This window comes from Marmota monax, unplaced genomic scaffold (genome assembly GCF_021218885.2).
Source record: "Marmota monax isolate L192 unplaced genomic scaffold, Marmota_monax_Labrador192_F-V1.1 WCK01_AAM20220418_F8-fsc00007, whole genome shotgun sequence".
In the NCBI taxonomy this organism is placed as follows: Eukaryota; Metazoa; Chordata; class Mammalia; order Rodentia; family Sciuridae; genus Marmota; species Marmota monax.
The window spans coordinates 7,941,073-7,955,528 of record NW_026692781.1 but is presented as its reverse complement, the minus strand read 5'-3'; the positions used below and the strand labels follow the sequence as shown (position 1 = coordinate 7,955,528).

The 14,456-nt window shown below is 42.2% G+C and overlaps 1 protein-coding gene across 4 annotated transcripts in view; it reads right to left on the bottom strand.

Moving 5' to 3' along the window:
* Map3k20 (mitogen-activated protein kinase kinase kinase 20) overlaps window positions 1–14,456 on the bottom strand; it is a 170,231-nt gene that overhangs the window by 23,754 nt on the left and 132,021 nt on the right. For all 4 annotated transcript variants that reach the window (XM_046447168.2, XM_046447169.2, XM_046447167.2 and 1 more), the window contains exons 12-16: window positions 13,187–13,231; window positions 11,362–11,392; window positions 11,127–11,266; window positions 6,258–6,320; window positions 4,895–4,987 (exon numbers count right to left, since the gene is read on the bottom strand). In XM_046447168.2, coding sequence (XP_046303124.1) covers window positions 4,895–4,987; window positions 6,258–6,320; window positions 11,127–11,266; window positions 11,362–11,392; window positions 13,187–13,231 — 372 coding nt within the window. The remainder of the gene's footprint in view (window positions 1–4,894; window positions 4,988–6,257; window positions 6,321–11,126; window positions 11,267–11,361; window positions 11,393–13,186; window positions 13,232–14,456) is intronic.

The window sequence follows — 14,456 nt, the reverse complement described above, 5'->3', positions numbered from 1 at the left end:
TTTGTGGTAATGTAGCATTATTAACTGACAAAAAAAATATTGATTACCAATGTACCTACTTTGGGGGACGATGGTACTTTCCAGAAAGAGGTGATAATTACACAGTGGTTAAGCCTGGGAACTGGATCTTTCCCTTACCAGGTGGGGACACTGGGTGAGGAATTTCACATCTCTGTTTTTCCTCATGAGGAGGCTAATACAGGAATGATGCTCCCCATCATGTTGAGCTCTAATGATGAAAGAATGTTTGCAAAATGCTCACCGCAGTGTCAACCAGAAGTTCAGGTAATAATAATTATCACAGGCATTTCCTGCCCCTCACATGGGAGACATTCAGGCTGAATATGACCCTATTTCTGCCAGACTGATTGCATAACTTCTAGGCTGCCTCAACATACAATATTATTTAAATGAATAAATAACTTTACTCTCTAGAAACAGGTCAATTGAGTAAAACTCATTCTCATTTATTAATTTTTTTTGGCAGTGCTGGGGATGGAACCCAGAATCTCACCCATCCTAGGCAAGTGTGCTACCACTGAGCTACTCCCTAAGCCCCTCACTTATTAATTTAAGTTGCTAGTGAAGTTTTTGTTCAATCATGTATTTTTTGCCCCCTGTCAGGTTGTTTCAGAAAAAAAAAAGAAGTGAAAAAGGGCATTTGATTGTGAGAGAATGCTTGTAGCATGTATGATGTTAGAGCCTGGTTGGGTCCTGGTTCCCTAGGGGATACAGCTGTAAAGACTAAGGTCATGGACTAGGTGTCACTGCACTGATCCTTGATATCTGAGAGGGCACAGGGCACTCAAACACCGAAGGCTTTTCAAGATTCTGTGAATCAGCCTTGTTTTGTCCCATGATCCATTTGGTTGTCAAATGAAGTTAAGAAAAATAATCTAGTTTGAATTTTTAGAAGAAAAGGTTGACAGATCTTACAATGAAAGCATTTCTCCCCTGCATCTATTTGTTTGTGTGTATAATAATCATACTTTCACTGTTTGCTCTTAATAGGCTTAAAGTTGCTAAAACAGCAAACCAATTTTAAGGGGTATTAGCTACCAGTCCTTCTCAAAGGCAAAGGGAAAATGTAGTCACTTTTTGATGATAAGGTCACTGTCAGGCATTATTCCCAAAGGTTCCTATTAGAACACACCTCTCATTTTACTTGTGAAAGAAAAGGTGATATCAAGCAAATGTCTCTGATCTGCAAACTCAGGTTTGGGAAGAACATCCAAAGCTCCAGCCTACTCTCAGTGCTCATCCTAGTCGTAACAGAGTGGGGTGGATGTGAGGCTCTATCTGTTCTGGGGAGATGGGTACATTACTCAGTTAATTGAGGTTTTGAGGAAGTCTTTTACTTTTTCTTCTTCATCTTCTTCTTTTTTCCTCTTCTTCTTTGTCTTTTTTCTTTTTTTTGGTTTTGGATTCTAACTTTATAGGTCAAAGAAACAGGATTTCCATATAGGGAGTTAGAATTTCAATTCAAGCACATTTATAAGATAGTATTTTATAATGTGAAGGCACAGGTTGGCATAATTGGGTGGTTGATCTATTCTAGGATTGTTTCATTTCAGTTTGTAGATGGCTTAAATATCTTGGGTCAGGTATGAGAGCTAGCACGTATTTAATACAAAGACAAAAACAAAGTCATACTTTCTGGTCTCCCCTCTGTCCTCACCTCACCCCAGGCTGGCCACACACTTTCTCTTGTTTTTTCTTTCCTAATAATCGATGACAATACTGTGCCTTGGGCACCTCACATAAATGTTAAGGGGACAAAAGGGACACATTTATAAAATACTTCAGATCTTTATAAAAAAGTGTTCTCCAAGCATAAGCTTTAAACATTATATTCAGGCAATTATTTTGCAATTTCCCATCAACCTCTTCAAGCTTTGATTCAATAAAAAAGTTTTTCCGGATTGATCTCACCCATGCCAATGGCCAATGACTTCTTTATACATTTATCACGTTGGCATTGCAATTTTCTTTTCTTTTTCTTTTTTTTTGCGGTGCTAGGGACTGAACCCAGGTTTTTGTACTCACTAGGTTATCACTGACCCACACCCCCAGCTCAGCTAGTTTACTTTTGTGTGTGTGTGTGTGTGTGTGTGAGTGTGTGTTTGTGGTACTGGGGATTGAACCCATGGCTTTGTGCATGTGAGGCAAGCACTCTAACAATTGAGTTAAATCCCCAGCCCTCAGCTAGTTTACTTTTGATCTGTTGTGTTATAACACCATCTATCCAGTTGCCCATAATAGACACCTTTGGTATCATCCTGGCTCCTCCCTCTCACACCATCTCCACCTAAGTGCACCCTGGGATACACAGCACTTCCATGACACTGCCATAGCCTCGTTGCTTATCACATACCAGTTGCTTTTCTGCATTGCCTACTTATGGATCTTTCTCACTCTGGCCTCGTCCTTCCCAGTTCATCCTCCTCTGTGTTTCTGAGAGATCTTTAAAAGATAAAAATCGGATCCTGTCTACTCTGTTTAAACACTTCAAACTCCTTTAGCTTAGCACCAGAAGATAGTTCTTTTCCACCAGTCCCCCTCTCCAGGCTTAATTCCTATTACACTATTCCCCTGCCCCCTGCCAAGTCTCCTCAGAGGGAGGTGAGTTGAGAGGTCCCATGGAAGGCAGCCCAAGAAGAGTTCCCCACGTTTCCTTGGCTTCATTGCCTGAATGCCTGCACACACTGTTCCTTTGCCTTCAACACCCACTCCCTACCTAGCAAATCTTAATGGTTTTCAAATTTTAGTTGAAGCATCTACTTTTTTTTTTTTTTTTTGGTGCCAGGGATTGAACCCAGGGTCACTCAACCTCTGAACCACATCCCCAGCACTTTTTGTATTTTTTGTAGAGACAGGGTCTTGCTCAGTTGCTTAGGGCCTCACTAAGTTGCTGAGGCTGACTTTGAACTCCCGATCCCTCTGCCTCAGATTCCCAAGCCCTAGGGTTACAGGCGTGCCCCACAGTGCCCAGCTAGTTTAAGTACCACTTCTATAAGGAGGACTTTAAGACCCCCCCGACCCCTCTCTCATCTGTACTAGATGTTCATCCTCTTCATGCTCATCGAGTGGCACTGGAAAGCCTCATCCTTTTGCACTATAACCATTCATTGATCTTGCCTGCTTCTCCCAGCAAGCTGTGCACTTCTTGCAAGCGGGGACTATGCTTCTTGACTTTGTATTCTGAACATGTAGCATTCTGAGTCAGGCACATAGTTGGTCCTTAGTAAACGTCTGCTGCATGAATGAATGAAATTATTACTCTGGATGGGTGACCCAGGAACCACAGAACATGGAAAGTTGTGTAACTTTAGGCTTGTGGATCAACCATGACTCAAGAAGCCTATATGATAATGATCAAACATAGACCATTGTATTGGTCTCAAATACCACCTATAGCTTCTGATTTTTACTAAAAATGTATTTTTTAGTTTTCCATGTTAGTAAGTCATTTCTTCATTAACTGAAAATACTTTCTTATTTGAGATCTCTATTGACACATCTCTTTCAAGAAAATTTTTCTCCTTTTTGACTGTATACAAGCCATAAAAAGCCTTAAACAAAGAGAATTCACAAATTTTAAGTGTTATGTACTTGAGGATACCAACAGACGCAAATTGAAATCTGCACTCTGTCTACCATCAGATGGACTTGGGGGTGCAGCTACATAATTTCAGGATAGAAGGGCTGTTTACTGTTGTTGGAGAAAGAGGGACTTTTGCTCTCTGGTCCCCTTTATATGTCTGCTTCTAACTACAAGAATGAATAGACAGTGACCTGTTCACAGAGGGAAGAGAAAATTATTCATATACAAGAAACTTGGATTCAGAGTGGCTCTCCTTCCACCAAGAGTATGGCCAGAAGCATCAGAATCCCTGTAGTGGTGCAGGCAGGACACTCCCTGTCAGGTGTCTAGAAAGGACAGCTTTTGAAGGCCCAGGTGAAACTCAACCCTTACAACAACTTCCAGTCTCTCCCAAGAACCAGTTCCTAGACTGGTGTGGCTTTACTGATGACTACCCTCTGGGCCACTGGGCCAGGGCCAGCCCTCCCATGGCAAATGGTTACAGGTATGAAGACTCGCATTGAGACTTCCCTTGGCTCCTAAAGAGAAAAGGACAAGCCATGCAGTAGCTAAGAGCTTGGGTTCTGGTGACAAAGGCCAGAGTTTGAGTCCTCATTCTGCAAATGTTGTCCACGTACTCCCTGTGCAAGTTTCCACATTTGCAAAGTGGGGGGAAGTAGCATTTACGCTTCAGTTCTGTATGCTTGGTACATGATAAGAGTTCAAGTAATAGAAGTTATCTTGATTATTCGCTTTTCTGGTCATCTGAAATAACACAAAACTATTGAAATTCTAATTCACATGCTACCTAGACAAATCAGTTTTTTTCCAGATTCTAAAAAATGACATAAAGTGAAAAACCTGATTGAATGAGTGTTAACCTAAGGTCCCACCACCCTTTTTGGAGCTGATAGTTTGGGTCTCTCTATTATCTAGAATTACATCCTCAGTGTTGTTTTACTCTCTGTATTATAGAGCTGATTTTCCTCAAGACTCAGAGATCAGGAAGCCGTGATACTGAGCAGAATGAATATCACTTTGGTATCCACCACCTTCCCTTCCCTTCCATACTTTGCTGAGAGTCACCTTGAGAGTTTGGTGGCCTCTTGTAGGATTCTTCACTGACTGAGAAAATAAGCCTCCTGGATTGGATTACAGAGGCTGCCAGCAGCCTGTCAGTTCAATTCTATTTTATAAAGTCTATAAGTTACTCAGAATCAAGTTACCAGGTGGCTGGCGGATGGGAGTTACAGGACAGCAAAAGAGTAAATTAGATTGAAATTCACCCAAAAGATCTGAAATATGATTTACCTGTGGGCCAGTTCCTGGTTTCAAGTGAAAACCAAAAACAAGTTCAAGGTTCACTATTTTTTCCTCATTTTCTTCAGGTTCACCTCCTGAGTCCTAAAACAGAAAACCAAGTCCCATTTATTCTGTGTAGCTTTTTTACTTTGACTTCTTATATAAAGCAGATGATTTCTTATTGCTAGTTTTTTTTTTTTCATTCTAATATACTGGAAAAAAATCTACTTTGGTCATTTTGGATTAAGCTACAAGTTACAAGTTACAATCGCTCAAAGCAAGAGAAATGACAGGCTTTTGGGAACTTTACCAAGTGACTTATCTACACACTTCAGATTGAATGTCACCATCTTTTTCACAATATATCTTGCAATTTCATCCTAAAATGCACTTTGTGGAGGTGCATTGTGAGATTTCAACTTGAGAGTTTCAAGACACCCAAGATGTGCACAAGTTATTCCCAAAGAGGAATTCTGCAGTTCCTAGAGTATATATGGATGGAGGACCCAAGAACTTGCATATGGAGAACCATGGTAGTTGCTGAATGAGTAGAGGTCTGTGTATTAATTCAAAGTTTTTGCTGACTTTATAACAAAGTATGCCATATGCTTAGATTATGTTCAGAATAATATGTTAAGTAGTACTTAATGTTTTGTTAATATTTTAACTAGTAGAGAATAAGGATACTCCTAACCCTAGGTTTTGTTTTCTTGCAGACAACTGTGGTCCAAAAGTATTAGATAGAAAATTCCAGAAATTAAAAATTCATAAGTTTAAATATCTTTTATTCGAGCATATTGTTATAATTGTTCTATTTTATTCTTGGTTATTGCTGTTAATTTCCAATGATGCCTAATTCATTTTATAATAGGTAAGTATGTATAGGGGAAAATAGTAGATATAGAGTTTGATACTAACTTCAGGTTCAGGCATCCACAAGGGATATTGGAATGTATTCCTTGTGGATTAGGGGGACTGCTGTATGAATATGTCACTCAAACAATAACCCCTCCCTTAATGTGGTGACAACCCAGAGTTCTAGTGTGTGAATTCCTTTAGTGATTGACCAGTCGCAGGAAGGTCTCCAGAGCAGGTGGGAGGCCAATGTCACCTATAATACCGGCACTTCCATCTTCTAGCCACTCAGATGAGATGTGTTGTTCTTATCATGAATGTTTTGTTAATATTTTAACTGGCATAGAAGAAACCATATATGCACACATCCTAGTCTTCAAAGGGCCTTTTGTTGGACAGATATGATTAAATTTAACTTCAAACATCAGTTTCCGACATTGGCAAATTTAGGTGTGGATGTGGCAGGTGCATGTGTCAATAAAAGTTGCACACTTTCACTAAGAAAAAAAAAACTTACCTTAATTAGTGGTGGGAAGTGAAAAAAGTTCAGATAATCATGTGTTAGTTTCTCAATGGCCGACTATAAAAAAAAAATACATGATTTCATTAATGGCTGAATACACCAAGAAAGGATTAAATTATTGGTCCCATATAAAAGCATCCTTTATTTTATAGTTCATAAAATATCTTGGGGATGTAAATATCTATCATTTATGGAGCACATATCTGATTGTCCAACGTAGGGTAGGCAGTTATAATTATTTAAAGGAACAGAAAGACTTTAAAGATGTCAAACTTTAGACTACGCATTAAATAAAAACCATTCTTCAAGCACTGGTATTGTGTGACAAATTAATGTCCTAGTGTATAAAGTGCAGTTATCATTCTGTGTCAACTGTAGGGAAAACCAAAAAGTGCAGGAATAGAACACCAGAGGCATTCAGAAAGGCTGCAGCCTCACTACAGGGTTTGGTTGCAAGGACTTTCCTCCGTGCAGGGGTCCAGCACACCCCTGGTGAAACACAAAGAAATCTTAAAAGATAGTAGGCTAGTTTAGAGTATGAGTTTTTGACACTCATTAGAAAATATATACTTTTTCTGTAAACTGATCATGTAGGGGAAAAAGAAGTACCAATCTGAGAAAAACTGGATGCATTTTTTTGTCCTAAAGCAAAATGAAATTGCTGACACTTGACAATGTAATGAACATTTACTGGATGTTCAATCTTCTTCCTTACACCTGGCTCCTCCACATCAAGACTTGCACGCTCAGGGGAGAAGGGAGCCCCAGACAGGCTTAGAGGGAGGGCCAATTGTAGAAAAGGAGAGAGGATGTGCTGCTCCAGTTTCCAGTTTCATCACCTACCCTTGGGCAGAGACCCTTCAAGAAGGTATACAGTGAGGATTGTGCCTTCCTTAGTGAAAGAGCAGAAAATGAAGGTCACGATCTCACCACCAGGCCGTGTATACTTGTGTGTATGCATGTGCGCGTGTGCATCTACGTGTATACAATAGATGTTCCTGACAAGTATCAGGAGGGCTCATCTAGCCTGGAGATGCTCACAGGGCCGAGTCCCCAAAGGCCCAGCTTGAAGCATTATTCATTCTAACTGCCTTAAGAGTATGGTAGCTCCCTTGGAACAAGTTTCCACGACCTTTTCCCTTCAATTTTCCCTCTCACAGAAGTGTGTCAGAAATACCCACGTTCCAGATGGGTTTAATGGAGCGCCATCTGTTGGCCAAGGCCCCACCGGGAGCCATTCTAATGCAGCCCAGCTGTGGTGGTGAGGTGGCCTTGCATTCCTGACTGTGGAGAATCACCCCTGTGTACTGTTTTTATATGCATGGGCAGACTCACCTAGGTCCTGAAACAGAGCTGACCACCCGGGGAGACCCTCTGGGTCCTGGGGAGGACACTGCTCTTACCCCACCCCATGTGCTGCTTCCCATGAGGGCATTTTCTCCCTGCATGTTTGGTGGCATCTCTGCAGCATGATTAGACCCTTTTGGTCACTGTTTGTATCTCGCAGCTGTTTCAACAGTGGCCTCTGTAACACCATTCTCCCCCATTCCCCACTTCCCAGACACACACCCCTTCTTCTCTCTCCTGCCCAGGCTCATTTGACCCTCCTTGCTACCTGTGGCCTTTATACAGGCCCCTGGTCAATCAGACAGACAGCTGCCCAGATGGAAGGGGTCTAGTCTAGATCAGGGGTGTTAAGTGTAGCTGCGCTTTCCTTCTTTCTTTTAGTATTTAAAAAAAAAAAAAAAAATATATATATATATATATATATATATATATATATGTGTGTGTGTGTGTGTGTGTGTGTGTGTGTATTTTAGTTATACACACACATATATATATATATTTTAGTTATACATGGACACAATGTCTTTATTTTGTTTATTTATTCATTTATTAATGAAATTCTTTTTTTTATACCTTTATTTTATTTTTATGTGGTGCTGGGGGTCAAACCCAGTGCCTCATGCATGCTAGGCAAGCGCTGTACCACTGAGCCACAACCCTGGCCCTTGTTTGTTTATATTTACGTGGTGCTGAGGATCGAACCCAGTGCCTCATATGTGAAAGGCAAGCGCTCTGCCACTGAGCCACAACCCCAGCCCCTATTAGTAATTTTTAATGGTGGAAAATTCATGTACCATAAACTTAGCCATTTAAAAATGCGCCCCCGAGTGGCATTTGTACCTTCATGGTGTTGTGCAACCACTCTCTCTAAAACACATTCCAACACATTTCCATCATCCCAAGGGGACTCTGCACCCACTCAGCGGCCACTGCCCATTGCCCCATCACTTCCAGCCCCTGGCAACCATTCATCTGTTTTCTGTCTGTATGGATGCACACAGCCCAGATACTTCACATAACGGAATACAAATGTGACCTTTCGTCCTGGCTTCCTTCACTGAGCATCAGGTTTCAAGGCTCATCCACCTGCAGCAGGACCTGGATTTCGCTGGGCTCCTCCAAGAGCCTGTGAACAGCTCTCTTCCTGGTGCCCCATTCCCTGCTCCTGTTCACAGCCTGCTATCTGACTGTTCCTCTCTAGATTATAACCTCCTCAGTGTTTTTCAAAATCCAGCCTCTCTTTTCTAATCCACTTTAAGACATCCAGAAGTGAAGTTTAAACACATTCTCTCCAGCTCTGTCAAATTCCAGACCTCCGGCCTAAAGTTGGAAGCAGTCCAGAACCTGGCCAGACCTGCCTTAGACTTTGGCCATGATGAGTTCTAGTCCCCGCCCAGGCTCCCACCAGAAAGAGCTGCCCGCTGCCCCTTCTAACACAACCAATCTGCTCTGCTCCTCTCCGTCTCTTCCCTGCCTCTCTTATCTGCTTCCTCTCTTCCTTTTCCCACTTCTGTCTATATTCCAAATTCTGTTCTTCCTCCAAGATCCAGCTCAAAGCCCCCACTCTGTGACGTTTCCCCTTTCCTCCCCTTTTCTGCTCCTCCCCAGTAATGAATTGCCTCTCTTCTTCCAACTGCTCATAAGAAGTTGCTTGTGCATGTTTTATCTCTCTTCAGGCATATAAATTCCTTAAGGGCAGGATGATTCTCTGACTCTTCACAGGCCAAGTCTTGCAATTAGTAGGCATTCACTGAATTTGTTGAGCAATAAACAGTAAATTTGAACATTACTTGTCTTGATACTAACAACCAGCATGAATGGGCCACTTTGGTTGTTCTCAGCCAAGTCTGGGAATATTTAAATCACTTGCGGTTTGTTGAGGTATCACGGCTTACCATTCCTTTCCCCTCTAACTAGTACTTAAGGAATACTGGTCCTTTTTAAAAGACAGCAGAAGGGAAGGGGAGGTAGGAACATCTTATTTGGCATTTGCTACATAGGACAGGGTTTATAAAATTTCTCTTTTGAAACTTTGGAACTTCTCTGTATATTATTGAAATTAATTTTTCGTACTGTAAACATCTAAGCCAGCATAGCTTTTCAGGATGAACTTGGCATACCCAGAGGCCAAGATTAAGTTCTTTGCTAGCCTTTGAGATGTATGTTGATGCATGAGCTTTCTTGCCCATTTTGTGGGAGGGAAATGTCAGAAAGTTCTTGCTTTCTGCCTTATAGATGGTCTCTGGTGGTTTTGTGCCAAGCCATTGTCTGAAGGGTGCCAAGAGACTGTAAGATGTTTCTTACATGGATCTGGGTCCATGAGATGAAGTGAGTGGGTTTTCTTTGGACTTTGTGGTGATTTCTCTAGAAAAGCCAATATGAGTGGCTCCGGGGTAAAGGGAAGTTAGCTGGCATGTTGACAGATTGTGAAGGTGTGGATTTGGATAGAAAGTTGCTTTTTTTCTACTTTTCCTCCTTTATTTGATTTCTGCCCTTTCTAACCCGTGAATACCCCTCCATCTACCCACATTGCGGGTGAGGGCTCTGGGAAGCAAACTTGATTTTATCCTGGTTAAGATCTCTCTGGAAATTGTTCTCTGATCAATAACATTGCTCACAGGTATCTGCAATTCCTATTAGATTTGAGGAACTAAAAAACACAAAACCCAACCTGATTCCTAAGTGGCAAAAAAGCAACAAAAACAAAAATGAAAGTAGAGGTTTAGTTTGAAATTATTCAGGACTGAAGTTTTAGGGGAAACATTAGGAATTCCTGAGTTCAGTGGGGCATTAGAATATACATGTGTTGATGTCTATTCCAGGTGACAATTATGAAGATTACAAAAGCAACCACACATTCCCATGACTTCAGGTTACCTCTCTGGCTTAGGTTCCCTCAGGCCATGCACAAGTTCCAGTCCCAGAGGGACTCCTAATGGATATTTGGCTTCCCCAGCATGAAATGGATTAAGTGGCCTCCTGCCAGTGCGGGTGTGGTGCCATACTGCTCGGCTCACAGGTCCTCAAACACACTGAGCTTTCTCCCACACCCAGGCCTTGCCACAGGCAGTGCCTCTCCAGACATCCTGCCCTATCTTTCACCTGGGGAACACCTACTTGTCTTCAGCTGTCAACTCCTTCATCACTTCTTCACAAAAGCCTCCCTCATCCCAACCCACCTCGCCTGTGTGGCATTGCTCAGAAGTCATTTCATCATGATTGCACGAAAACTATTCATCTTCCCCACTAGACTAGGAACTTCCTGAGGGCACAGGAGTGATATTAGGGTACATTCAGGTCACACCTGATGTGTGATGGGTTAACTTGTCTGTCGTGGGATTATGAGGGGGGAGGGGAAAGGGGGAGCAGCTGAATATGGACAGATACAACAAGAAGCATTTCAGCTGTAACTTCAGCACTGACTGTTTCTACCCCCAGCTGCTAACACCACCTGTTGCATGCATAGCAGGTGCTCAGTAAATAATTGTGGATGGGATGTTTTTCCTTGCAAGGTACCTTAAAATGAATGATGTGTCCTTTGGAGACGATGCCCATGTCTTTGAAGTCTTCTTCCTCCAGCAGCAGCAGTCGCTTGCCTGTGATGTTGTTTTCCTTAAACAAACTTGCATAGCCACTCATCTCCACTGAAGAGTCACCTGGGGGAAGAGAGGAGACAGAAGAAGAGGTTAGAATAAGTCATGTCCCCAACAAAGTTAACTCCATGAATAAAAAGATAACTTATTCCACTTGCCTTTTCTGACGAGCTGCTGAACCCAAAAATACTGTGAAGAGAGGACATACATGGCTTGGAAAATTCACACACAGCATTTTCAACAGGTGAAAATATCTCTAATTCCTGGCTCAGCCACAAAGGTAAGATGGGAGAGTTTCTCTGATTTTAAAATCTCAAGCTTTGAAATTGGAGAGATCCCTCTCTTTGTGGGGCATTTCCTTGGGAGAAATGTTAAAATGTTTTCAAGAGGGTGGTTAAAGTGATTTTTCCACAGATGTGCCCATGGTCTCTGGACTGCCCAGGGGCACTATATTCAGGAGTTGTATGAGTAACAGGGCTCACACAGCAGTGCACAGAGAGATGGACAGAATGAATCCTCTGTCCTAGGCTTGTCTGGTCATGACATAGCCACGTGGCCCTGGACGAGTCAAAGCATGGAACTTCCTGTGTGGAGTGAGGAGGCTAGACCAGTGAACCCTTATCCTTTTATCTCACTTGGCACCTGATCACACTGGCCTCTGACATTACCTTCTATGTGTGAAGGCACATAGAAGGCCAGGTTCAGTCCCTCTGACTTTCTGGGGAGCCCTTGACCCTGAAATTTTATTTAAATGGCCTAGAAACCACTCAAACTCAGAGCAAAGACTAAAAATAACTGTTGTAATCCAAGTGCTTTAACAATTTCTTTTCAAAGCAGAGGGGCCAAGTTTGCAGCTAGGGATAAAGAGATTATGTGCAGGCTTGGGAATAAAGGAGACCCTAAGTCCTCTTTCCGTGGTAAGCAGGGTTGGCAGGAGAGTTAGTGTTACTGGGGCTCAGAACCTGAGAACTGGTGCCAAGTTTCCTCCCCTGCAGGAGCCAGAGACAACCTAATGATGAAAGTTTTACTTCAGAGGAATACAAAGGGCAGAAAGGGAAATGCCCTGGCCCACAAATCGGGTTGGGCTAGGTGAGTGGAGCTTCTGAAGAGGATCTAGCAGCGAGAGTGTTCCTGGAGGCACTGGGTCTATTCCCTGAGATGGGGTCCAGCCTGTGAAGACTATGCTCCATCTTTATATTTTTCTTCATTTAATGATGCCCTCTAGCTTGTAAAACAGATCTGGACAGTCCCTGAGGGCTCCGATCAGGAATTCTCCTACCTGTTTTGTCACTAAGGAAACAGATATGGAGATAAGTAGGATTGTTCCTCAGGGCTTCTACCTGGAGCGTGGTGCGGAAGACTTCCTTTGGACTTAAATATTCTGCCCGCATCCTCTCAGCATCCTCTCATCCTGGAGCTCCTCTGGCTATGGCTGCAGAGGATGTCTGAGAGCACTGTGTCCATTCCTCCTGGGGAAGGCCAGAGCAAGGATGGCAAATATGAAGCTGTCACTTATGAGCAGGCCTAAGGCGGGAAGGAAACCCAGTGCAGGGGAAATCCCAGCCCAGCACTGCCTTTAGTAGATCCTTCTCCACCATGGCTCAAGTCCATATCTGGCATCTTAGGAAGGTTTACAGTCAAAGTTTTTCCAAGAATGTTCATTTGGTTTCCTGGGTCACTGCTTTAATTTTATTATTGGTACTTATTATTATATTCTGGAGTAGTTTCATGACCAATGGGAAGGTGAAGATTTAGAAGATTTGAGGAGATAGTTGCTAGAAGATTTGAGGAGATAGTTGCTTGTCTAGGGAGGCCTCATTTTCCATTATTATTGTATCAAAAACAGGGGAAAATGAAATTTGTCAGCTTCTGATAGATAGATTTTCCTATGGCCCAATTCCCTCTAGTTGCATTTTTTAACTTGTGGATAAATGTGTGAGATACCTGTCCAGGTGCACTGAGGCATTAACAGAAGCAGCTTACCACGTCGTCTTCAGTCCATGCACCAATCTCAAAGGAAGGCAGCAGCTGCGTGGGAAATATGAATGACATGAAAAAAAAAATAATATCCTCGTCTTTTTGGTTTAGCCTCTCATCTTACTTGGTTTCAGTGGCTGCTCTGGCGTGGTTCCTCCTGCAGGTCAGGGTGAATGGAAAGCAATTTTCCTGACCTTACAAGAAAGTTCTCTGTTCTAGGGATTTAGACCCCAGAAGCCAATAATGTGTATCAATCTCTAGTAACAATCTGTTGCATTTTGTGAGCTGTTTAGGGGGGGATTTTCTACAACTTGGTATGTACTTCTCTTGGTCCTTAGCACACTAGGAATGGTTTTATATCCTGTAACAAAGCTTCAGCATTAAGGAATCTCTGACATTTACCAGAGACCAAGACTTCCTCAGAATTCTCAGTCAACATGAGGATCAATTTATCAATGAAAATTCCAAAGCAAGCACTTGGTAACCAGATGACTTAGTATGCCTATTCTCACAGGCGGAGGGAGGGGTTTAAGTGTTTAACTGTATCACTTGCATTATATTCTTTAATACCAAATATCAGGATCCAGGGAGGAAGTAAGACATGCAAAACTAGAACTGTTCTAAGAAACCCAGGTGCAGAGTTGCACTAGCATAGACTAAAACACCTCGCTTCCAGGTGCACAAGCACGAATGGAGACTTTCAGCCCACACCATTTTCAGCCCAAAGAGCTTCCTGTTCAGTGTAGGCCTGATGATCACAGTCTAAATAATAAATGCTTACCTAATTAAAAAAAAAATCTGTGTGTCCTATGGGTTGGATTAGAGCTCAAGCCATAATGCTTGGCTTCTTCATGAGATAACATGTCAAAGTGTCACTCAACCTGTTACAAATCATAATTTTTTTGTGGATGAGTTGAAAAGCAGCAGCTGAATTTGGTTGCTTTTACAATTAATGTTAATGACCAGAGGGTGGATTATTTAATCTTTCTAACCTGCAGGTATTTATTCACATACTCAAGACTGCTAGGAGAGGCACAGCTCCTTCAAGAGCTTATAATAGAACTAAAGGTGAAACAGGTGTGGATGATATGTGGGACAGTCCAAGGCCACCTTCACCATTGTTTATTCAGTACCTAGAATACCATACCATACCTGGTACATTTTTGCTGAACCATTTTGTAGAATGAATAAAATTGAAGGCTGCATGTACTGAAATGCTGAATTCTCTGGTATGGAGTTTAGTGTCTGTGGTGTACAAAGGCCAGTGTATTAGCAA